At 43.2% G+C, this 21,430-nt stretch overlaps 4 protein-coding genes across 4 annotated transcripts; 1 reads left to right on the top strand and 3 right to left on the bottom strand.

Annotated features, from left to right (window-relative positions):
* The first annotated feature begins 116 nt into the window (after window positions 1–116).
* Window positions 117–3,693, top strand: rpp40 (ribonuclease P/MRP 40 subunit). The gene is made up of 8 exons (XM_026313132.1): window positions 117–307; window positions 1,007–1,151; window positions 1,233–1,301; window positions 1,790–1,885; window positions 2,068–2,190; window positions 2,269–2,434; window positions 2,514–2,648; window positions 3,342–3,693. The coding sequence occupies exons 1-8, from the start codon at window positions 185–187 to the stop codon at window positions 3,538–3,540; spliced, it is 1,056 nt and encodes a 351-aa protein (XP_026168917.1). The 5' UTR covers window positions 117–184; the 3' UTR covers window positions 3,541–3,693.
* A 1,095-nt stretch (window positions 3,694–4,788) lies between these two features.
* Window positions 4,789–9,571, bottom strand: cdyl (chromodomain protein, Y-like). The gene is made up of 7 exons (XM_026313129.2): window positions 9,375–9,571; window positions 7,946–8,684; window positions 7,345–7,598; window positions 7,023–7,195; window positions 6,714–6,924; window positions 6,194–6,337; window positions 4,789–6,104 (listed from the first exon to the last, which is right to left on the bottom strand). Exons 1-7 carry the CDS (start codon window positions 9,396–9,398, stop codon window positions 5,946–5,948), a joined length of 1,704 nt encoding a protein of 567 aa, XP_026168914.1. The 5' UTR covers window positions 9,399–9,571; the 3' UTR covers window positions 4,789–5,945.
* Window positions 9,572–10,147: 576 nt separating this feature from the next.
* Window positions 10,148–16,084, bottom strand: LOC113134775 (protein disulfide-isomerase TMX3-like). The gene is made up of 16 exons (XM_026314287.2): window positions 14,931–16,084; window positions 14,383–14,431; window positions 13,849–13,891; window positions 13,611–13,734; window positions 13,253–13,298; window positions 12,979–13,059; window positions 12,761–12,860; window positions 12,503–12,580; window positions 11,959–12,025; window positions 11,625–11,723; window positions 11,459–11,516; window positions 11,328–11,381; window positions 11,183–11,239; window positions 10,772–10,901; window positions 10,612–10,680; window positions 10,148–10,535 (listed from the first exon to the last, which is right to left on the bottom strand). Exons 1-16 carry the CDS (start codon window positions 14,962–14,964, stop codon window positions 10,332–10,334), a joined length of 1,293 nt encoding a protein of 430 aa, XP_026170072.1. The 5' UTR covers window positions 14,965–16,084; the 3' UTR covers window positions 10,148–10,331.
* A 1-nt stretch (window position 16,085) lies between these two features.
* Window positions 16,086–20,533, bottom strand: LOC113134774 (zinc finger protein 26). Its single transcript, XM_026314286.2, has 8 exons — window positions 20,389–20,533; window positions 19,349–19,853; window positions 18,353–18,911; window positions 18,217–18,277; window positions 17,669–17,821; window positions 17,371–17,504; window positions 17,109–17,232; window positions 16,086–16,345 (listed from the first exon to the last, which is right to left on the bottom strand). Exons 2-8 carry the CDS (start codon window positions 19,796–19,798, stop codon window positions 16,186–16,188), a joined length of 1,641 nt encoding a protein of 546 aa, XP_026170071.1. The 5' UTR covers window positions 19,799–19,853; window positions 20,389–20,533; the 3' UTR covers window positions 16,086–16,185.
* Between the last annotated feature and the right edge of the window lie 897 nt (window positions 20,534–21,430).

The raw sequence follows: 21,430 nt of genomic DNA, 5'->3' as shown, positions 1-21,430 counted from the left end.
TGCACATTAAATTGTAACATTATTGACGATGAAAGTAAAATAGTGTAAGAAATTTTGTTTCATAGTCACCGAAGTACTTTAACAATTATTGTTATATTTATGTACTTTCGTCAGATTTTAAGTTGAAAGGCGCTCGCAGGAAGTATCCGGTGGTGTGTTAACAATTAAGTTTAACGAAGTTCTAATGAACATGTCTGTGGATCTGGATCAGACGCCCCGATCTCTGCTGGTCTGTGACTGGTCCAGTTTCCTGGATGACAAGAACCGGGTCAGTTCGCAGGTGGAGCAGCTGCACTTTAACTACAAGGTGGGGCCATTAGCATGTTAGCAGGGCAGCTCCGTTAGCTTAGCCCGGCGACAAAACAGTCAACGCTAATAGTGCTAACCAAGGCTAACCAACGTTAACCAGCACTAACCAACGCCAAGTAATGTTCACTAATAAGATAGTTTGATTCGGTAGCACTTAGCATGCTAAGTGAAAAGAGTTTACACGTGCTGGCTCAGACACTTCAAAATAAAAGTTTAGGTTCAAAATATGAAAAAGGTCCCGCACAACATCGATTTGTATATTTGCATTTTTATTGTAGGAACCTTTAGGACATTCACTCAAATACTGTAAGTAGGTACAGTTTTTAGGTACCTATACGTAAATATTTTTCATGGATCTGCTACTTTATTCACTTGCACCATTTATTTACGACTTTACTGATTCGGATTATTAAAACAATATCAATAATTGAATGATAAAGTGAATAGTCAGTAAAGTATCTGGCTTTGCTAGCTACAACGTATCAATATCTATGCAAGAATATAATAATTGATTCTTATTTTAATATATTTTTTACGGTGAGTCAGGACAGAACATGTGACGTGCGTTTTTCATATATGTATAAACTCACATTTTAAACACGTCTGCTTGTAACGTCAGAAAATAACAAACACTGTCAGTTTGTCACCTGACGGCCGTGTTTCCTTAGCCTGCATCTGCCTTGTCTTACGTGTGCAGGTGTCTGTCCTGCTACCTGAGTGTAGCTCAGCCCCTGCTCACCTGGATTCTGTGCTAAACAGTTTCAGCAGTTTCTACCTAATCAGGAATTTGCCCATCCATGAACTGCTGGACAAACAGTTCCTGGAGACCGCCGTTTACCAGGGTAATAGCTGGACGTAAAACATCTGTATACACACCTGTGCCATGTTTACACCTGTACACTGACTGTGTGTGTGTATTGCAGGTAGTGTGTATGGCCTGTCGTACAGGACTAGGATCGATGAGGATAACTGTGTTGCTCTGATGCCAAACGGTAAAACTGAACTGCTCATGTCTAACAAGGTCCCACATACAGTTGCCTGTTCCAGGCTGCTTGCTTATTACAGTGTGGTCACTTTTAATCTTGGTCTTGAAAACCTGAGGTGAATCACGAGAATCTGTCAGTTTAGGTAACATCTCCAGTGAGCTTCAGTAGTCAGACATGAAATGTCACTGTACCTTTATTTTGTTTATTCAGTTTGTAGTGATTTTCTGTGAAAGGTCTCATATACATATTGAAAATAAAGAGTTTAAACATTAACAAAGAAGTAAGATGTTCAAGTTTTTTCATATGGAAAATTATAAATAAAGTGTTTACTCCAACACATTCAGGTTTAACAGCTGCAATGAAACTTGGTCTACTTAAATGTTACTTAAATGTTACACGTCTCTCAGTCAATTCGGTGACTTCTGTTGTATTGTATTAGAATTCAGAGTCAGGACTTACTTTGACCCTGTATTTACCTGTTGGTCTGTCTGCAGGTCGCTTGTCTCTCTCTCTGGACAAAGACTCCTACCAGTTATTGGGCGTTGAGGGGAAACCATCCAGATTCAGCAACAGAACAAACAGCAGATATGGTCTGAACCCTGTCATTCATATATTTTTAGATTAATCTGTTTTTTTAGACATTTCAGGTCTATGCGGCATCTTGAAGTCCCAGTTCCAGATTCTAGATCCATGACATAAAGATGTATGTGAAGACTGAAACCTGAATGTACAGCAGGTAGAAACACTAGAGTTCTGTGTACTTTTACTGCAGTAATATCCATTGACCTGACTGACAACAGCATGGCACCTGGTGGGCGGGGCTACCTGAGACTCCTCACAGGTCTGATGTCACGACTTCACCTTACAACTGATTTTCTGCTGTCACACCACCCAGGTAGGAATCACTACACATCCTCATCCTGGTGAGATGCACCTGTGTGCTACCCATGATCCTTTGCTGTGTGCCATGTAGGAGGTGGAGCCTCTCTGCAGCCCCTCCTGTCTCGTTATGACTGGTCAGAGCACAGACCTGAGCTACACAGTCACGCTCTGACACACCTGTCCTGTCCTGAGCTGCAGTCGTGTGACCCGCACAGCTTCCTGGAGTGGCTTGGAGCAGTGGATGCCGACATCAGCTGGTGATGATCTGTCTGACTTTATCTGCAACCTGCCACATCTGTCACTCAGAAAAGTTAAACTCTTCTTCTGTGATTTCAGCGAGAACTCATCCATCAGCTTCCTGTCCTCACTGGTCTGTCCAGAACCAAAGACAACACTGAGTCGAGTTTTGAGAGTCTCCATCTGTGGACTGCTTCTACCCCAGGATGTGCACCGCCTCATCCAGGAGATCAGGTGAGACCAACACCTGCCACATTTACTCAATTTACTCAAATACTTCAAATTAGAAGTATGTAAGGTAGTTAGTTAATGTCAGCTACCCAGCGGCACATAAAGTACTTCAAATTAGAAGTATATAAGGTAGTCAACGTCAGCTACCCAGGGGCATATAAAGTACTTCAAATTAGAAGTATATAAGGTAGTTAACGTCAGCTACCCAGCAGTATATAAAGTACTTCAAATTAGAAGTATATAAGGTAGTTAACGTCAGCTACCCAGGGGTATATAAAGTACTTCAAATTAGAAGTATATAAGGTAGTTAACTTCAGCTACCCAGCGGCATATAAAGTACTTCAAATTAGAAGTATATAAGGTAGTTAGCTAACCTCAGCTACCCAGCGGCATATAAAGTACTTCAAATTAGAAGTATATAAGGTAGTTAGCTAACCTCAGCTACCCAGCAGTATATAAAGTACTTCAAAGACAGTAGATAATCCAGGTTGGCCACAATAAAAGGCCACTCTAAAATGTGCGGTTTTACTGTATTGGAGGGGAAAACAAGTCAGTATCTGGTGTGACCACCATTTGCCTCACGCAGTGCAACCCATCTCGTTCCATGTCAGAATTTGTGGATTTTCTTTTTTTTTTTTTTGGAACAAATAAACTTCGTTGGAATAAATTAGTGTCATTGACTCGCCTGTCCTGTAGGTGTTACCTGGAGCAGCCTCAATTGGAGTCCTGGTTGTCCCTGACAGTTCATGGTTTTGTTGACAGTCCAGTATCATGGGGCGGGCGGGAACATGGAGTCCTGAGGGGCGGAGAGAACTTCTACACCCTGCTGATGTTCCATGACCACACCTACCACCTCCACCTGGCTACAGGAGCACATGACACCTGTCCACCCTGACCACACCTGTGTACTTAGAGGACAGCTGTCAGGTGTTTCCATGTCTCAGTTCTGTAATTTTTTTGTTTTTTTACTTTAATCTTATCAGGTTTTGTTGTAGAAACCTGTTTCAGGTCAGTTTGGATAAAGCTAAATAAAATTTATGCCACAGAGTGTGAGAATGAAGACTCGATTAATTTTCCATCTACACACAAAAACACCAAACCACTGATGTCAGATCAACACACCTGAGGAACAGTTGAGCTGTTTTAGTCTGAAACAGACCAAGATTCAAATTTTACTGTCTGGTTTTAGACAAACTTATTTAAATGAGCAACAGATGTGTTTTAATCTGCTGGAAAACACATCTGTAACCAGATGTTAACAGATGCAGAAACATGCAGGATGACTGGATTTTAGTTTTGAATTGTTTATATCAGTGAAGAATTTAGACTTTGACATGACACAGAGTAAAATTTTGAAACGAGATTTAGTTTGAGATGAACAAAATCAGAAACAATATGAAAATGTGAATGAATTTTCACAGGTGCTATGTTTATAAACTGATCTCAGTGCAGCTCAAAGGACACAGGTCACTTTCCCCTACTGATCCTGATCACATTTATTTTTATCTTCATGTGGTTCTTTTGTTACAAAACTATGGCTTCTGACCCTATAAAACAAATAAACATTTACTTTTTATTTTTACTTGTATTTGTTTTTCTGGTTTATATATTTACAGTTTCAAGAGTAAGAAATAACTCTCTTTGCAGTTTCCTGGTTTTTTGTGCATAAATTTTCCATGAAATGTGATCTGATCTTGAACAGTCACAAAGATCAACAGCACAATATTTCTAAGTTGATAAAACACAGTTATGATCATTCAATATAAATAATGAGGCTTGAAGAAAGAGATCTCCCTTCCCCTCTCCTGTATTATCGCTGATGTGCAGTTACTGGCCCCACCAACCTGCAGTGTCTATTTGTTGTTTATTGAACTTAGCCCGGTTCTGCTGGAGGTTTTTTTTTCCATTAAAGGGAGTTTTTCCTCTCCACTGTTGGGTGAGATTTAAAAGGCTCATTCTACGATTGAGAAAATGCAGTGGTTGGAATTTTCAGGTGATTGCACACTAATGACAACATATTTATGAATACTATATGCCATTTTTGCTGATAGATTGCTGTAAATATTACACATTGAACTTTTAAAATAAATGGTGAACTGATCCTTTAAACTCTTTGCGTGAAATAATTCAAACACAACGTAAATGGTTTTCTGACATGACAGAATCTGTTTTAATTTGTTGTGAAATTAGCTCACCTGGATACATGATCACAACTAACAGGCCACACCCATAAACTGCCGCATTAGGTGTCAGTATTTTCTCATGAGTCATCACTGTCATACCATCGCACAATAATGAATATTTAATTAGCCTGATCTGCCGTTAGCGCCCCCTGCAAGCTGATGGTTTACCTGACCTGCCCTCGAGGTGGCGCTGCATAAAAAAAACAAAAAAAAGCCCATCATGGGAAACATGACGGTCAAAGTTCAGTGATTGCTCTTCTTTATACCAACATGTAGAAAGTCATTAAAGGGAATTCTGGGAGGAGATCAGAGCTCTCCACTTAGAGGACCAGTCCAAAACACAATATGAATCCTCCTGTTAAAGTCTGTAGTTTCAGTTTCATCTGTGTCGCTACAGAGACCCTACAAAGACTGCTAGCCTAGCTTAGCACAAAGACCAGCTAACCTATCTTAGCACAAAGACCAGCTAGCCTACCTTAGCACAAAGACCAGCTAGCCTACCTTAGCACAAAGACCAGCTAGCCTATCTTAGCACAAAGACCAGCTAGCCTATCTTAGCACAAAGACCGCTAGCCTAGCTTAGCACAAAGACCAGCTAGCCTATCTAAGCACAAAGACCAGCTAGTCCAGCTTAGCACAAAGACCAGCTAGTCCAGTTTAGCACAAAGTCCAGCTAGTCTAGCTTCCAAAGTAAATGCATCTGTAACATTTATTGTCCATTTTCTTTACTCAGCAGAACTTCCATTAAAAATATGCTTTTTCAAGTTGTCCCTGTACACAGTCAAACACAAATATAAGCCCTTAATTCAGTCTCACAGGAACACTGTTTTCATGGAAACGCAGATAGAAAGGCGAAACATACCCTGGACTTGTCCTCTGGACATGAGAATGAAACTGAAACACCTGAAACCTGTGACTATGGACAGGACAGAGATTCGTAGGGTCGAAATGTCCGATGCTCTCTCAGCGTTCTCCTGAAATTATAAGTTAAAGAAAAAAAGCAGGAAACATTAAACACATTAAGTGTTTCCTATCAAACTCAGAGTCCCTGCTTTCAACCCAGATGGGCTGAGGCATCAGATTAGTCCAAGTCTTGACCCAGATGCTGATCCAGGTTCTAGCAGAGCTCATTTCTTTTCTGCAGGTACTGCAGGATGGCGTCTGTCCCCTGTGAAGAGCCCCAGACTCTCTTCAGGGCTTCACACTCGCGCTCATTGGCCTGCTCCAGGGCACTTCGGCTGGTGTTCCTCATCAGGGCTTTGGACTCCCGCAGAACCTGCAGGACAGGAAATAGAACCAGTCCATACAGATTGAAAAAGAAGAGAAAGCCAGAAGAGCAGGGTCTTTCTGTGTATATATACTGACCAGGGAGTCAACTGCCACCAGCTCTTTGATTCGCAGCATCACTTCCTGTGTGAAGGTTCCTGGCCACAGAACCTGAGACACCAAACCTTTAGAACACGCCTCCTGAGCCGTCAACTTCCTGCCGCTCAGCAGCAGCTCGTTAGCCTGCAAAACCGAAAAACAATCAGAGGGTGAGTGTGTGTGGTGCTAATGCTGTGCTCGACTTTGACTGAGTCACAAGAACTCAGTGTGATCCTCTGCCAATCTAAACTGGACTTTGTTAGGAAACATCTCTGTACTTTAAGATGGATCACTTCCTGTCACTGTGCAAAACTGAAGCAACCAGATTCTGCACAGTGGTGACCAGAGGTGGAGCCACTAGGCCACAGCTGTCAATTATCTGAAATCCCCCTGTTTTTATAAATTATTGAAAACAAACTGATCAGAAAAATTACCCTTTGATATTGACAATATCGACCTAGAATGACAGCGATCAGCTTTGGAAAGGGGTGAAGTAAATGAAGGTTAAATAAAGACCAACCGAAGCAAGGCCCATGATGCGAGGGAAGGTGAATGACGAGCAAGCATCGGGTGTCTGGCCATAGGACATGTACGGTGTCTGGAACCAGGCCTTCTCATTGGCCCACACCACGTCGCAGAGTGGCAGGATGGCAGCGGCAAGGCCCAGTGCCGGCCCGTTCACTGCCGCCACGATCGGCTTCCTGAACTGAATGAAGGTGTTGACGAAGGTCCTGAGGGAGGACGCAGAGGTCAAAGTTCAACATTTCTAACTTAGTGATGATGTCACACAGAATTGCCATGGCAACTGCATCTCTCCAAAGGGCGATACCTGATGGTTTCAGCCATCTTGATACTCTCCTTCTTCCTGTCGTCTGTCAGGCGTCTGATGAAATACAGGAAGTCGAGGCCACAGCAGAAGACACTTCCCACGGCGCTGAGTAAGACAAGCTTGCTGTCATCTGATGCTGCCGTCGCCATGGCGCTCTGGATCTCCTTCATCACCTGGTGAGGAAGAGCAGAATAAACATGGCTGCTGAAGTTAGTAACCATGATAACAGTTTAACTCAAGGGAGGTCAGGTGTGTTTGGACTGCCAAGCATGGTGAGGGTGGAGCAGTGTGGTAAAATAAACAGAGGGGGGAGTGGCCTCACCTCTGGGTTGAGAGTGTTGTTCTCTGAGCTCTTGGTCGACAGCAGGATGTGGGTGAAACCGTCCTGTTTCTTCACCACGATGTCGCGGTAACGGTAGGCGCTCTCTGTCTGTCGAACACTGAACCTCAGACGTTTGTCGAAAGCAGAACGTTCCTCCAGACGACGTTTCCCTGTTGTGCTGGTCGCTCCAGCAACAGCACTCTGCACATTCGACATCATGTTGGCAGCGACAGCCTCCATCAACGCTGAGTTTCCTGTAGGAGACAAAATGCCATTTATGACTCCACTGGAATCAAACTTGATCTGACTGAGGGTCATTGACACCACCTGTCACCAAACTGTCCATGGATGGATGAAATCCTCATTTTAACTTTATTCACACACTGAAACTGTCTGAATTTCAGGGTTATTTTGAATGTGGTCCCCGATATATGTATGTAATAAACTGAACTAGGAACAAACCAGAACAAAAACTAAAAAAGATAAAAACTAAAAAAAAAAACTAAAAAAAAAACTGGACCTGAACCAGCTCCACCTTTAGGTGGTGATGTCATCCAGTCATCCAATGAATGTGTACAAACAATCTGACCTTTGACTCTACCTGTACCACTGAGGGATCGCATGGCAGCAGGCGTGATGGGAACTCTGGATGGGGGCACAGGGTTCTGGCTGCGGGGTCTGGTCCCCATGCGAGCCCTCTCCTCTCCAGGTCCCAGCTGGACTCCTGCAGGTTTCTCCAGCAGGGCAACCTCAGGTGGGACCAGATGAGCCTCCTGAGCTCCAGCCTCTAGACTGTGAGCCGCCTCACTGGGAGACTCCTCCGAGTCCAGACGGCTGTTCATGGGACTCTTAGGAACCAGGATCTTGATGCCAGTCTTAGACAGATCCACGCTGCGGCGGGCAGAGCCGGCAGGAGCTGCAGACAGCAGGCCACTGCTAAATCTGTCAGTCGGTGGGGGCTGTAGGGAGCTGATGGAGGCTGGGTGGGTCAGTCCAACAGGGGGCAGGTTAACTGGACTGATAAGAGGTTTTCCCTGGTTACAGTCTCCAGTTAAACAACCACCAATATCACTGCGAGCTGAAGCAGAGGGCACTGACTTGCAGGGCGGTCTATGGACAGAACTGCAGTGGAGGCTGGGCGAACTGCGGGTGGAGCGCAGTAACGTGTTGTCTCTCTGCCGCTCAGCATACTTGCGGTTAAACTCGTGGACATAGATCATACAGGTGGACAGGTGACTTTCAGGTTCCCAGGTGTCCCCCTCTGCACCATACCCTCTCCACCTGACCAGGTATTCCACCTTCCCCTTCTTACTCTTTCTCTTATCCACAATCTGCTCCACCTGTAGGAGGAAGAGTGCTTTAATAATGCTGGTAAAAATTACCATCAACATCTGGTGTGTGTTAGCTTGCTGCAGCTCAGACCACTGCAGACACATGCATTTCAATGCAAATATAAATGTAAAAATAAACGTGTAAGTTCAATTGGTAATTGTGTTTGCAGTTTTTTAAATGAAAGTCCACATACAGTCCCATGGCTCAGTGAAACTAGTCCCATACAGATTTATTAATAACTAAAACTACTTACAGTTAAGACCTTTGGTTAATTCATCACATCTGACACTTTCTAAGACGTTTGTTGTCAAAACGACAGACTCATTAACAACATCCTCAAAGTTTGATCCAAGTTTTACATTGACGCTTCTCTTCGCTCTGTGACTGTGACTGTTTAACAACGAGCCACAAATTAATCTCAACTCATAACAACCAACTAATCAGCGACTAACCAGCTAACTCTGAGCTAACGGACGGGGAGCTAACTCCAAAGCTAATTACAGAAGCTAACGCAGTGTCTAATTTCGTTTTGGAGCACAAAGCGTCCAGCTGATATACCGAGTCAGTTTAGCAGGTCGTCCACTTGGTAACTAGCCGGTTCAATTAACTTTTACTAAGTTCAGCTCGTAAAGTTTTGAAAGTTAACTGTGAAGCCTGCCGCTAGCCACCGTTAGCATGTTAGCATTAACTCGCGTCACCTCGTAGAAGTCCTCCGTAGCCATGGAGACTGTGCGCGTGCACGAGCCGCTTCCAGAAGCTTCTTCACTTAAACAGCAGCATGAGAGAAACACGGCCGGAGTCAGATCCACCTGGTTATCACCAGCAGGTTAGTTAGTTAGTCACTTAACTAGCGGTTAGCTGTTAGCCTCCACAGAAACATCCGCTCACCCTGCCCTACAAAATAAAAGCCCGCGGTGCAGTTCAGAGGTAGGATTTTATGGAAATGCAGTTTTCCCATTAGATTCCAATTAATTTACGATTATTTAATTAGATTTTAAGGGATAATTAGCCGTTTGTAACATTGTAAGCTATTGTAATGTATTATATGCAAACTTACGAATTTTTAAGAGGCAACAACAATTTAAAATTGGCAACATAACATATAAAATCATGCCTTTTTTAAAATTAAAACCAAGGTCCATTTTCTATACCCTTTAATCAGTGCAAACCCTTAATATATTAAGAGCTAATGAAGTTTGAGCATTTCAACTTGGGGGACCAAATGACAAGAACGGAGTAAAATTAGAAATGTTAGATTTCCATATTTCCACATGGTTTTCCATCATTTGACTGAAGCTCTTTTATTGAGCTTTTCTTCTTTGGCAGTGGTTTAATTGCAGCAACTAGAGAATTATCTTCACCAGCTCATCTGTAATTCAGATTTACACAGCAGGAACTTTTATTATTTTTATTTTATTTAGATGATTTTCTGAAAATTTAGTTGAAATTTGAAATACATTTGGATGGAAACTTGATAATTTTGCAGAGTGAAACATCAGTCAATAACAGGAAGAAGTTATTTTTTAATCACAGTTTCTGTTGTAGTGAACAACTGTGACGTGTTTCCATGTATTTTACAGAGACAGTGTCGGTTTGTGGAGACAAAAAAAATCTGGATCAGATATGGGTGAAGATCCTGGATCAGAGCCTTGTCTTCAGTCGGATTTCTTGTTGGTCCGTTTTTTGTGGCGTTGCAGTGATGGAGCTAACAGCGGGATGCCATCTTCATCATCATCATCATCATCATGATTGGTCAGGGTGGGCCGCGCCTTACAGCAGAGGTAACAGAACACTGAGGCAATGGTGAGTACGATCCCAAACAGGAAGCAGCCAAGCAGTGGAGCCTGGCTGAACACCAGCTGGACAGATGGAGGACAAACAGGTCAAAGGTCTAGCAGACTCACCTGGAGTCACCTGAAAACTGACAGAACTTACCACAAGTTTGACTTTCATTTCATAAACAAAGCGTCTGGTGCGCTGGATGATGCTGTTTCCTCCCTGACACTGGAAACACAAAACAAACACAGAAGTTAATATTTCATTTAATAATCAAGCTGTTGTCTGTCATCCTCCAGGTGCACCTGTTCACACTCACCTGGATGTTACCATCCAACACCCCATTCATGAAGTCCAGCAGGTGGCGCTCTGTCTCCACAATGCCCGGTGGAAGGAAGTAGCCATCAATGGACAGATTCACCACAATCAGCGACGGCACAATCACCTCACTGTCAGTGAAGACCAGAAAGAACCAGACGCAGTTTAAGAAACTGATCGGATCCATGTCCAGTTTAATCGTCAGGTTCTTTAATCCACACCACTTTAGGTGTCAACAACTGATGTCACTGAACAGAGATGAAAACAAAAGACTCCAGGTATCCATCTAGACATGATCATGACCCAAAATGTTAACAACTAGAGACAATAACAAATAGAGACAATAGTGACCACAGATTTTAATGAGACAAGAAATGGTAATGACTGAGGACGAGAACGAGTCGAGACTCACCCCATCGTCAGTCCACTGATGTAGTCACTCTCCTCCATGAAACCAAAGTAGAAGTTTCTGAAATGCAAACACAGATTCAGGATTTACTTTTTTTATCCAGTAGTTTTATGGAAGAAAAGTCTGTGTCCTGTGGCAGATCCCTGACCTGCTGTAGATCTCTCTGTGTTCTGCTGCCACTTTCTCCAGGAGACTTTTATACCTGAACAGGTAACAGGAACAGCATAAGGTGATACTACAGTGTTTCTTAAACTGATGGAAGAACATGTGTAGGGTTACCTCTGACTTTTCTCACACAGGTTCTTCTCTTCCACCAGAGCTAACACCACCAGTTTACCTGCAGGAGAGAGGAGGGGTCATATTACCTGGGCCAATCAGCAGCCTCACAGCTGCAGCTTTAGCAACTGTGAGCAAACTATTGAAACGGTTGAAAAAAACGTCCAACCTGACTCTCCCATGGCATATAAAGTGTAGCCGTTGATCCTGAAGTAGTTTGGGAAGCGCTCTCTGTTGATCCACGTCTTCAGGTCTCCATCATGTTGTTCTGAAACACAATTTAAATCCTTACTTTGCTTTTTAAGGAAGGTTTCACTATACATGAGCATACTTCAGTTTCATATTAGTGGCCTGTGTTTCAAGGCAGATTGCCATCATGTCTGTTGTCATGGTAATGTCAGTTCTACCTGTCCACAGGTGTAGGAGAACAGCTCCACACTTTTTTCTTCTAGTAAATAAGAGAGATATTCAAACATAGATCAGAGTTCAATTTTCTGTCTCACCATTGTAGGTGAAGTAGGTCCCATCTTTAAAAACCACCACAGTTGGCAGAGAGGACAGCGAGACAGCCTGGAAACAGACTCAAGTTAATTAGGTTCACGGCTGAAGACAGAGCTGTTCTACCATTAACCATTACAGTCACAGGTGTTAAAATTTGTTTACTGTTGCAGCAGACAGTTAAAAACTTCCGAAAAGTAGAAAGTGTTGTTGGACCTCCTGTCAGATTTCTCTCCTGGATGTCCAGGTGAGACACAGCAGGTGCGATGATAAAACACGAAAGGTTAGGACTTTGTCCTCCTGTCCTCTGATAACTTTTTAGTGGCCAAGGAAAACACTCTGGTCTGGTCCGTGTCACCCATTCAGTTAATGTACACATTCATCCAAGATAGTTTTCTGCTGGACTGAATCTTCACCTGAGTCATTACCTGGATTGACTCCTGACCTGGACTGACCTCTACTCTCTTCTCCTGTACTTTCCTGTCTTGTACTTTACTCTCTTCTACTGTCCTCTGCTGTTCCCTCCAACAGTCTCAGTGTTTGTCGAACCTTTGGCAAGATGTCTCTGGGAGCAGAGAAGAAGTAGGTGTGGATGATCAGCTCCTCAGCTGCAGATGTGTAGTTTCCCTGAAGACAAAGGTCAGAGGTCAGCTGTACTACCTCTTATGTTTATGAGGACCAGTTCATTTTTTGTGAGGACACTGTGGGACAGACCCTCAGATGTCTGTGGGTTTGGACTTGGTTTTGAGGTTCAGATTGGGATCAGGTTGAGGTCAGGGTTAGGGTTAGGGTTAGTTGTGTGTGTACCTTCAACTGTGATGTGGCTCCAACATAAACAAACATGACATCATGGCGGTTCATGGCATGTTGGAAAAGCTGCAGACTGCTCAGAGATCGAACCAGCGGCCTGAACAACATGCCACATGAGTGTTTACATGTTTATTTGTCATGACGACTTTGATAGCCTAGATGATAAAACAGAGCAATTTAATAAGGACGTAAATAGTCTCCACATAGATACTCACCCTGCAACTCGATCAGCAAAGTCCATGATTCCATCTTTGGTTCTCGGGCCTGAATAATTATATTTTACACCTTTCTTCAACCTAAAGACAGAGAACACCTGGTGAAACATCTGTACGTAATCCATATCAGCATAGTTCTCAAAAGCTTCAAAAGATATATGTGAGATAAAAACTTCTGAAATCTTTTGTTTCTTCCTCTCTTCTTTCTATAAAAGTGGAAGCCACCAGGCTGTTTGATTGGCTGATGTACAGTGATGTCACAGTGAGGACTTACATGAGGATGGCAGGATAACCTCTGACCCTGAACTCTTTGGCCAAACCTGCAGAGAAAAACAACAAGCTGTAGCATCAGCCGTGACCTTTGACAGCTAAACAGCAGCATAAACAGGTTGACAGAAATAAAACGCATGCTAACTAATAGCAATTATTTACATATTCAGACCGTGAAATAAAGTATTGGACACTACATGAAAAAGCCAAGTCTGTGCTTCAACTTGAGCAAGTTTACACCAGAACAGGAAGAACTGATAGACCTTTTTGAAACAAGTGTTAACTGTTTCTCTGGCAGTTGTGTGTGGTTTCAACTTAGTTGTCGGTGGCATCACACTTCTGTTTTTTGTAGCGTGACTGACCAGTGCTGGTGGTGGCATCTGATTTGCCAACATTGATTGGAGAACCAAGACTCTTCAGTTCTGACCCGATCTGATGCCAAATTGGATCCAGCTGTTTACACAGGATACACCAGGGGGCGTAAAACTGCACAAATCACAGCACAGTACAGTACTATACACAGTTCACAAACAAAATCTTTGAAAATAAGAGTAAAGGCTTGCAATATGTGAGTTTGCTATAAAAATGAATGAATCCTACTTTAATGAGCCAGATGTCATTGGCTGCCTTGTTCTCCATGAAGCTGTTAAAACAAAGTCACTGATCATGTTTATTTATTTATTGAAACGTTTCACCAAACAGAAACAATGCAATTAACCTTAAAAAGCTCAGAAGTTAAAAACAGCAGCATAAGGAAACAACAGGCAGCAAATAAAGAAACTGGACATGAAATTTTAATTTAAGTTCAGGGAAATTATTTCGTTTGCAAACAAGTTTCTGTGCAATGGAAGGATCAGCTATGTGCAGACTGTTTATCCCATCAAAGCCAACATTAATAGAAAGTCAGTGACAACTTAACTGCTGATGAAGATCATGGGAACAACTGAGATGAGAATGTTTTGTCATCTACGTTTTTCAAACTGGATCAGAGTATTTATAAAACACTTAATGGTTTTAATACATGTATGTATGCCTTGTTTGTTTTTTCGACACATCAAACACGAACACACTTGTTTATACATTCAGTTCAATTCATGATGAAGTCAAAAACGTCATCTTGATGTTTGTACTCACGAATCATCCAGTTCCTCCACGAACGCTGAGGCCGACACAAGCAGCAGCACTGACAACAGCAACAAATAATAAATATCTCAACAGAAATTCAGATGGTGCACAACATTATTAGTTACACCTCAACTCAAGCACCACTGGCTGGCTGTTCTGGCTGTTCAACACTCTCTCTGGTAGGCTAAAAACAAAAGCTGATTGATTACATTTATTAACAGACAGGAAACTCTTGTGTCAAATTAAGCCACATCATCACAGAAATTATTTTATTTTAGATTAAAGAGGATTAAAAAACATCCTCCAATAAGAAGGAAGTTGCTTTTAGTCAAATGTCTACTTCAGACGAAGCCTGAAACTGATAGAAAACAGCGGATTATGTGAGGCAAGCAGACTGAATGTTCCCAGGTTTAGACCAAGCTCTCTATGGCAGACATTAAATTTTCTGCAGCATGAGATACATTAACAACAACATGAACCCTGTGTTAGCTATGGTTTAATGAGTCTGCAGGTTCAGAATCAGTGTAAAATTGAGTGCAGTTTGTTGGAGGACGTACCTGACAGCAAGATGCTGTTCCTCTTGTCCGCCATGTTGGAGGAGATTAACAGAGTTAATCCACCAACTGCTAACAGACTGAACACAAGGTTAATTGGATGGATTAACAGGTTACAGTCAACCCACTCAAACTTTATTGATAGGACTTCATCAACTACTGAGGGTTTTCAACAATATAAAATAATTATATATAAAACATTTCATCGTAGAGGAGAAACCGCAATGTCTGCATATTTTCATGTTTTGTGAAAATAACTAAAGCTCATCAGATGATCATGACTGGCATGTGAGCAGAACACCCAGGAGAGAGGTAGGAAAGGATGGAAGGGGATAAGGAAGATTAATAGCTCCCCACAGTGTTTTTGCTAAGCTAGGTTAACAGTTTCTCTCCCAGTCACACAGAAACTTGCTTCCCCCCTCCCCATAATGCCCCAGGAGTCTATCAGTCTGAAGAGCTTTTCCTCAATTGATCCGAAGAAAGGTGGGGGATGCATCACCATGGAAACAAACTCCTGTGTACCATCAGCATTCCTCTCATCTTTTCCTAAAGTACCTGTTTTAATTAGGCTTTGCTCCAACCTAATGAAATGCTTCATGTCTTAAATTAACAAAAACTCAATCACAAGATAGTATTAGGGTGAGCAGGGGCTTTGATAAAATGTCATGCAAACTTATTTTATAAGTTTATAAATTATAAATTATATTTATAAATTATAAATATAAATTAAACATCTTGAATTCAGAAATGTATCGTGTTATTTTTTAAATGAATAACAGAACTGAATCACAAGACAGCATTACAGAAACTCTCTTCATAGAGCTGAGCTCAGCTTCATACGACACACAGCCCTCGACTTAGCTGAACATCAGCCTGCAGTAACATACGTGTTCATCAATCCAGTGACAGCGATATGTTGTCTCCTGCCTCCAGGTGAACAGCAGGTAAGAGGGTTAGAACCTCTTCACCATTCATAGTAAACTTTAGATCTCAAAGCTCAGAAGTGGGCAGTGAGAACTTAAAGTCAGGGGGAAACAGATTTCCTGAGACACGAAAACTAAAGACGTATATTTATTAATATTCACATTCACACATTTGTGTTTTTGAACTCAGACTAAGTTCAGTTTTCATGTTTTATTTTCTTGAAAAAAAATCCATCTCACTGAAAAAGAAAAAATGTGACATCAGCAGCGGTTTGATAAAATCATCACTGAATAAAGTTAAGGTCTGAAGTCATGCCTATGAGCTAGCTGTCCAATCAGAGCATCTGTTCATCTGTGACATCTGCGAGGTGATGTCTGCGGACGTGTCTCAACAGCAGTTGGCGGTCTGGACTTGAGTACTCGCAGTGTCGGCACGGAAACGCCTCACCTGTGTGGTGACGACGAGTGTGGAGGTCCAAACTCTTCTTCTGGATGCTGATACAGAGAAACAGCCTGTGAGCAACTATAGGCCACCTCAACATTAGTCACCATGGAAACCAATCAACATCTATCTATTTTTCATCATCATTTTTAATTGTCTTCCCATAAAACCAGAGTGGTCATGTGATCTATCCCATAATGGTAACTAACATCACGCTACTTCCATGGGTGAATCCCAATTCCACAAATTCTTTTCCTGGGATCTTAGTCCTGCCTGCATAAGATGAAAGGAAAGGAAGCAAAGTCAGAGGAGCAAGGAAACACGAGATGAGGGGGCAGTCGTGGCCTAATGGATAGAGAGTCAGACTTGTAACCCGAAAGTTGCGGGTTCAGGTTTCAGGACGGTGAGGCATGAACAGCCAGCGCTCTCCCCACCTTCAATACCACGACTGAGGTGAGACCCTTGAGCAAGGCACCGAACTGCCAGCCTCTCCCTGGGCACCGCAGCAATGGCTGCCCACTGCTCCGGATGTGTGTTCACTGCTGTGTGTGTGCACTGTTTAATGCACAAATTCCAAGTATGAGTCCTGGATTAAAGCGTCCAATCACAAACTGATTTTCAATAAATGGGCGTGTCAATCTGTAACAGATGCAAAGGTGTGTCCTCAGTTATGGTTATGGTATCCTCAAGCAGAAATTTGAGTTGTGTGACGTCCTTTATCTTGGCAGACTGGGACAACTTTGGGTCGATTAAGGTGGGAGGAAATAAGGGAATTGAGATTCACCCAATATGTCAGGTGTGTGTCAGGCCTGTTACCTGCTGTAGTCACAGTGCTGACACCTGTACGGTTTCTCCTGACTGTGAGTTCTGCAGTGTCGGAGCAGAGAGCTGCGATCTATAGAGGCGTATGGACACTCAGGACACCTGTATGGCTTCTCACCTGACAATAAACAACACACACAATCAGTCATAGTCAGCTGACACACACACACACCTGTGTGTGTTCCCCGTATGAGTCCTCCGATGTGTGTGTGTTACCTGTGTGTGTTACCTTTGAGTCCTCAGGTGTGTGTGTTACCTGTATGAGTCCTCAGGTGTTGCAGCAGTGAGGCCTTCAGTCTGCTGCTGTAGGAACAGTGAGGGCAAGTAAATGGCTTCTCCCCCCCGTGGACGCCCAGGTGACGTCTCAGTGTCAGCCTAGAGGAGAACTTCCTGTAGAGAAACAATGTCAGAGTTGAATAGACCCATCTCACGTTGCAACAGATAACACACCTGTCACACATCTGGTTTAACAGAGTTTCGTGTGGTGGAGCAATGTGACACCTGCTGAGACAGACTGCTGACCTGTGGAGTGGGATTGTGGGTAATGTGGTCACCTGTGACACAGCGAGCAGCTGAAACCCATCTGATCTCTGATCTCTGCAGACATCTGCTCAGCCTCTTGCACTTCTTTTCTCCTGGTCTTCTTCTTTTTCTTCTTCTCCCCAGTAACACGCTGTAGTGGACCAGTCTGATATGTACTGGTCTGACTGAGATCCAACACAGAAATACTGGTGTCTGTTTGGCTGCCAGGCATGTGACATTTTCATCCAGTTTTCAATATTTACATCATTTACAAGAAACATGATTAAATTTAAGGTGATTCAGTGATTCTTGTGGAGATTTGGGAAATGAATTGAGGATATTTTGAAAATAAACTCTTTGGGGAAAAATATTATCTTGATGAACTTTGGGAAATATGTTACATATTGGATATTTTGGAAATTTTTGTTGATTTGAAAGTGTTTTGACAAAGTTCTGGTAACAGAATAATTTGGGAGCATAGAGGGATAATTTAATGTTCTTTGTTACATAACTTTTTCCTAATAAATTTTATTTTTGTAAAATTCTTGTCTGCTAAAAAAGGACAATTCCAGTCATCTACCTGTCTGTATACTCCGCCTCCTTCTCTGCTGGTTGTCTAATGAGCCGCCGCCTCCATCCACCTGGAAGAAACAAACCATCACTGTAATTTATAATTCAGTTATTGATTATGATTGATCACAGACTGCAGTACTCACAGCGCTGATGAGTTTGCTGGTGAGCGTTTCGTGATGCAGGATTTTTGAATGTCCTCACACAGACTCGACAGCTGAACGGCCTTACGGCTGTTGCCTCCCCCTCCTTCTCCTCTTCCTGTTTCCGTTGTTCCCTCCTCCTCCTCCTGTGGTGCTTCCTCCAATGAGGCTCCAGCTCCTCCCAGCTGTCAGCTGTCCAGCTGCAGCAGATGCAGCTGAATCCGCCGGCCGACCGGTGAGACCGTACATGGACATCTAGCAGCTGCCTGGACGTCAGCATCAGAGGACACAGGAGACATGGCAACCTCTGCCTGCTGGAGGGTGATGTCTGTCGGTTGTTGCCACCGCTCTGTGGAGGTGGATCTTGGACGGGTTGAGAGGGGGCAGTGGAAGGAGTAGAATGAGGTTTGGCAGCTGAGATGCGACACAGTCCCAGACTCATGAGGTGAGCAGACTGAGCCTCCTCCTGGGTGGTGGGGGGATTGACAGGACAGGAGAGGTCCACTGAACTCCCCTTCAGGGGGAATATGGAGGACTCCTCCTCCTCAAACAGAGTGCTCACCTGCAGACAACAGAAAGAGAAGATTACTCACACAGCTGTTGCATCCTGAACTGTTTACACCAGAAACTCACTTGGTTTCTGACCAATCAGCTGTCTCTGTCTCCAAACACAATACCCATGATCCTCAGCTGCTGTTGCCATATCTCTGTTGTTACTGAACTCATACAATGACTGACCTGAATTAATTTAAACTGCGGACTGCTTTCAGTCAAATACTGTGTGTGCAGGTGTGGTTGGTTCTTCTGGACAAGACTTTTACTGATTACTACAAATAACATTGAGCTACTCTGATCTTCTCAGGTCTGACTGAAATGAACATCCCTGTTGCAGCAAACTGTTGTTTTGTCACAAAAACACTGAACATCTGCTTCTCTGGTGGCTTTGGGAAAATTTAACAAAACGTTACTGTCTGTGTATGTGTGTACTAGGTGTGTCACCTCACAGGTGTGTGCGACCTGCAGCCCCCCCTCACTGCTGATGTCACAATGGGGTGGGCTCATGTTGTCCAGCATGTTGTAAAGCAGGAACTCCTCATCCTCGTCACTCTGCTTTGTTTCTCCGTTCAGATCCAAGTAGGGTGACGTACCATGCGGGAGCCCCACCTCCTCTCTGCCTTCAGCTGCTCCCCCTCCATCAGCTGACCCTAGATAGGTGAGGGCAGGGGGGCGGTGTCTTAGCAGCAGGTGGCTGCTGATGGAGGTCTTAAGGCCACAGGTGAACTGACAGAGTTTACACCGATAAAGCTCCACCAAGAAGGACTCCACCAGCCCCGCCGACAGCCCCTCCACCTCCCCACAGTACAGGCTGGAGCTCACAGCCCCACCCACCACCTGCAGAGTCACAGGACTGATAGCATGATACCGCTGTTTCACTGATGACATCACCATGACATCATGTGGTTTCCACAGCTGCTCTCCTCTGATTGGACAGAGACCCCTGCAGCTGTGAAAACAAAACAACATATTCATTCATCATAAAGGTGCCATTTCAAAAAATTAGAGAGAAGAATCCAGGATAGTGAAAAAGAGCAGCTTTTTCTTCTGTGTGTTCTGTTGATGAGTGTATGTAGTTATTTGTTCAAAACTGCTGAAGTTATGAGTCTACAAAATTTTGAATCAAAACCTGACCTGGGAGCTGACCTGACCTGGTACTTGACCTGGGAGTTGACCTGACCTGGTACCTGACCTGGGACCTGACCTGACAGTGCAGCTCACCGGCTACGTAAATGAAACACTTAATAACATAAAAATAACGGAAACGGGGGCGCGGCAACTGCAGCTCGGTTACCGGAGGCTCGTGTAGCTCAGAGGAAGCTAACAGTGTTAGCGGAATATAATCAAATCGTTTTCATTAACGGAGCAGCGGAAACTTTGTACTTAAAAACCCTTTAAGGAACCGAACCCGCTTCAGCAGAACAGAAACACGCTGATGCATCCACAGCTTAAATATTATAAAAACCATAAAAACTAAAACTCACCTGCAACTCAAGCACAAACCGCTGCTGCTGTTTACTTCCGCCGCTTCTTCGTCTACGGTATGGAAGTCGCGTGTGACCGCCAACGCCCCCTGTAAGGGTAGAAGAAGAACGAGAAGGGAGGAAGTTTTTCAGAAATGAAAAACAATCTTAAATGTTAAATGTTACAGGTCCTCCTCCATATTTTTGTAAAAATAAATTTCAACAAAGGTTTCTATTTATTTAATTTTCCATTATGTTTAATAATCACATGCTGAATCACAAAAAATGTTAATAAACCCACCCACTGTTTTAATCACATTCTTGATCTTGTTCTGACCTCTGGCATCGAAACTGATCATTTAACAGTTTTTCCTCTTTTGTCAGATCTTTCATCTTTAAGATGATGGATCATGCAGCATTTGGAAGAAAATTCCACTACAGCAGATCTTTATCTGACTACGCTGTTAATAAATTTAAGAAAATGATTCCATCTTTATTTACATATTTACATCTATGCCAAGTACCAACACACCCCTCTCCTCCTCCTCCCCTCCCTCTCCTCTCCTCTCCTCTCCTCTCCTCTCCTCTCCTCTCCTCTCCTCCTCTCCTTCCTCCCCTCTCCTCTCTCCTCTCCTCCCCCCCCCCTCCTCTCCTCTCCCCTCCCTCTCCCCTCCCTCTCCTCTCCTCTCCTCAATATATAATTGTTGTTGTTAAAGCTATGCTGGTTTTATCATTTAATTTCTATTTGTAATTTTAGCATTGAAGTCACTGTTCCGTCCTCTCTGTCTATCTGCCTGTTTTGAGATTGCCACATGGTTCTCCTCAATGTAGAGGTCATGACTGCCGACATAATGTCAAAGGTCACCAAGTCTCTGTCAGTCCAAACAGTCAATCAATAAATTGCCAATAACTCATCAGGCGAACTTAAGGCTTGTTCTGTGTGTGTGCGTGTGTGTGTGTTTGTCATGAAGAGGCAGTAACCATGGTAACGAAAACAGCAACAGAAGAAGAGGAGAAGCCGAGATCAGTGAGAGTAAAACATTTGTGCTGCCATCGAAACAGG

Source organism: Mastacembelus armatus, chromosome 17 (assembly GCF_900324485.2).
Source record: "Mastacembelus armatus chromosome 17, fMasArm1.2, whole genome shotgun sequence".
NCBI lineage: Eukaryota > Metazoa > Chordata > Actinopteri > Synbranchiformes > Mastacembelidae > Mastacembelus > Mastacembelus armatus.
Note: the sequence above shows the minus strand (reverse complement) of the source record. Positions and strands in the feature narration are given on the sequence as shown.

Excerpts from the sequence above, each read along its gene's own strand:
- rpp40 (XM_026313132.1), top strand. The coding sequence starts at position 185 with ATGAACATGTCTGTGGATCTGGATCAGACGCCCCGATCTCTGCTGGTC. Across the intron at positions 1,302-1,789 it reads TGTTGCTCTGATGCCAAACG|GTCGCTTGTCTCTCTCTCTG; the intron begins GTAAAACTGAAC and ends GTCTGTCTGCAG. Across the intron at positions 1,886-2,067 it reads CAGAACAAACAGCAGATATG|TAATATCCATTGACCTGACT; the intron begins GTCTGAACCCTG and ends CTTTTACTGCAG.
- cdyl (XM_026313129.2), bottom strand. The coding sequence starts at position 9,398 with ATGGCTACGGAGGACTTCTACGAG. Across the intron at positions 7,599-7,945 it reads GCGATCCCTCAGTGGTACAG|GAAACTCAGCGTTGATGGAG; the intron begins GTAGAGTCAAAG and ends TGTCTCCTACAG. Across the intron at positions 7,196-7,344 it reads ACAACACTCTCAACCCAGAG|GTGATGAAGGAGATCCAGAG; the intron begins GTGAGGCCACTC and ends CTTCCTCACCAG.
- LOC113134775 (XM_026314287.2), bottom strand. The coding sequence starts at position 14,964 with ATGGCGGACAAGAGGAACAGCATCTTGCTGTCAG. Across the intron at positions 14,432-14,930 it reads GAACAGCATCTTGCTGTCAG|TGCTGCTGCTTGTGTCGGCC; the intron begins GTACGTCCTCCA and ends TGCTGTTGTCAG. Across the intron at positions 11,517-11,624 it reads ATATGCCATGGGAGAGTCAG|GTAAACTGGTGGTGTTAGCT; the intron begins GTTGGACGTTTT and ends TCTCTCCTGCAG.
- LOC113134774 (XM_026314286.2), bottom strand. The coding sequence starts at position 19,798 with ATGGTGATGTCATCAGTGAAACAGCGGTATCATGCTATCAGTCCTGTG. Across the intron at positions 18,912-19,348 it reads AGGTCGCACACACCTGTGAG|GTGAGCACTCTGTTTGAGGA; the intron begins GTGACACACCTA and ends TGTTGTCTGCAG. Across the intron at positions 17,822-18,216 it reads GAGGCGGAGTATACAGACAG|TCAGACCAGTACATATCAGA; the intron begins GTAGATGACTGG and ends GTTGGATCTCAG.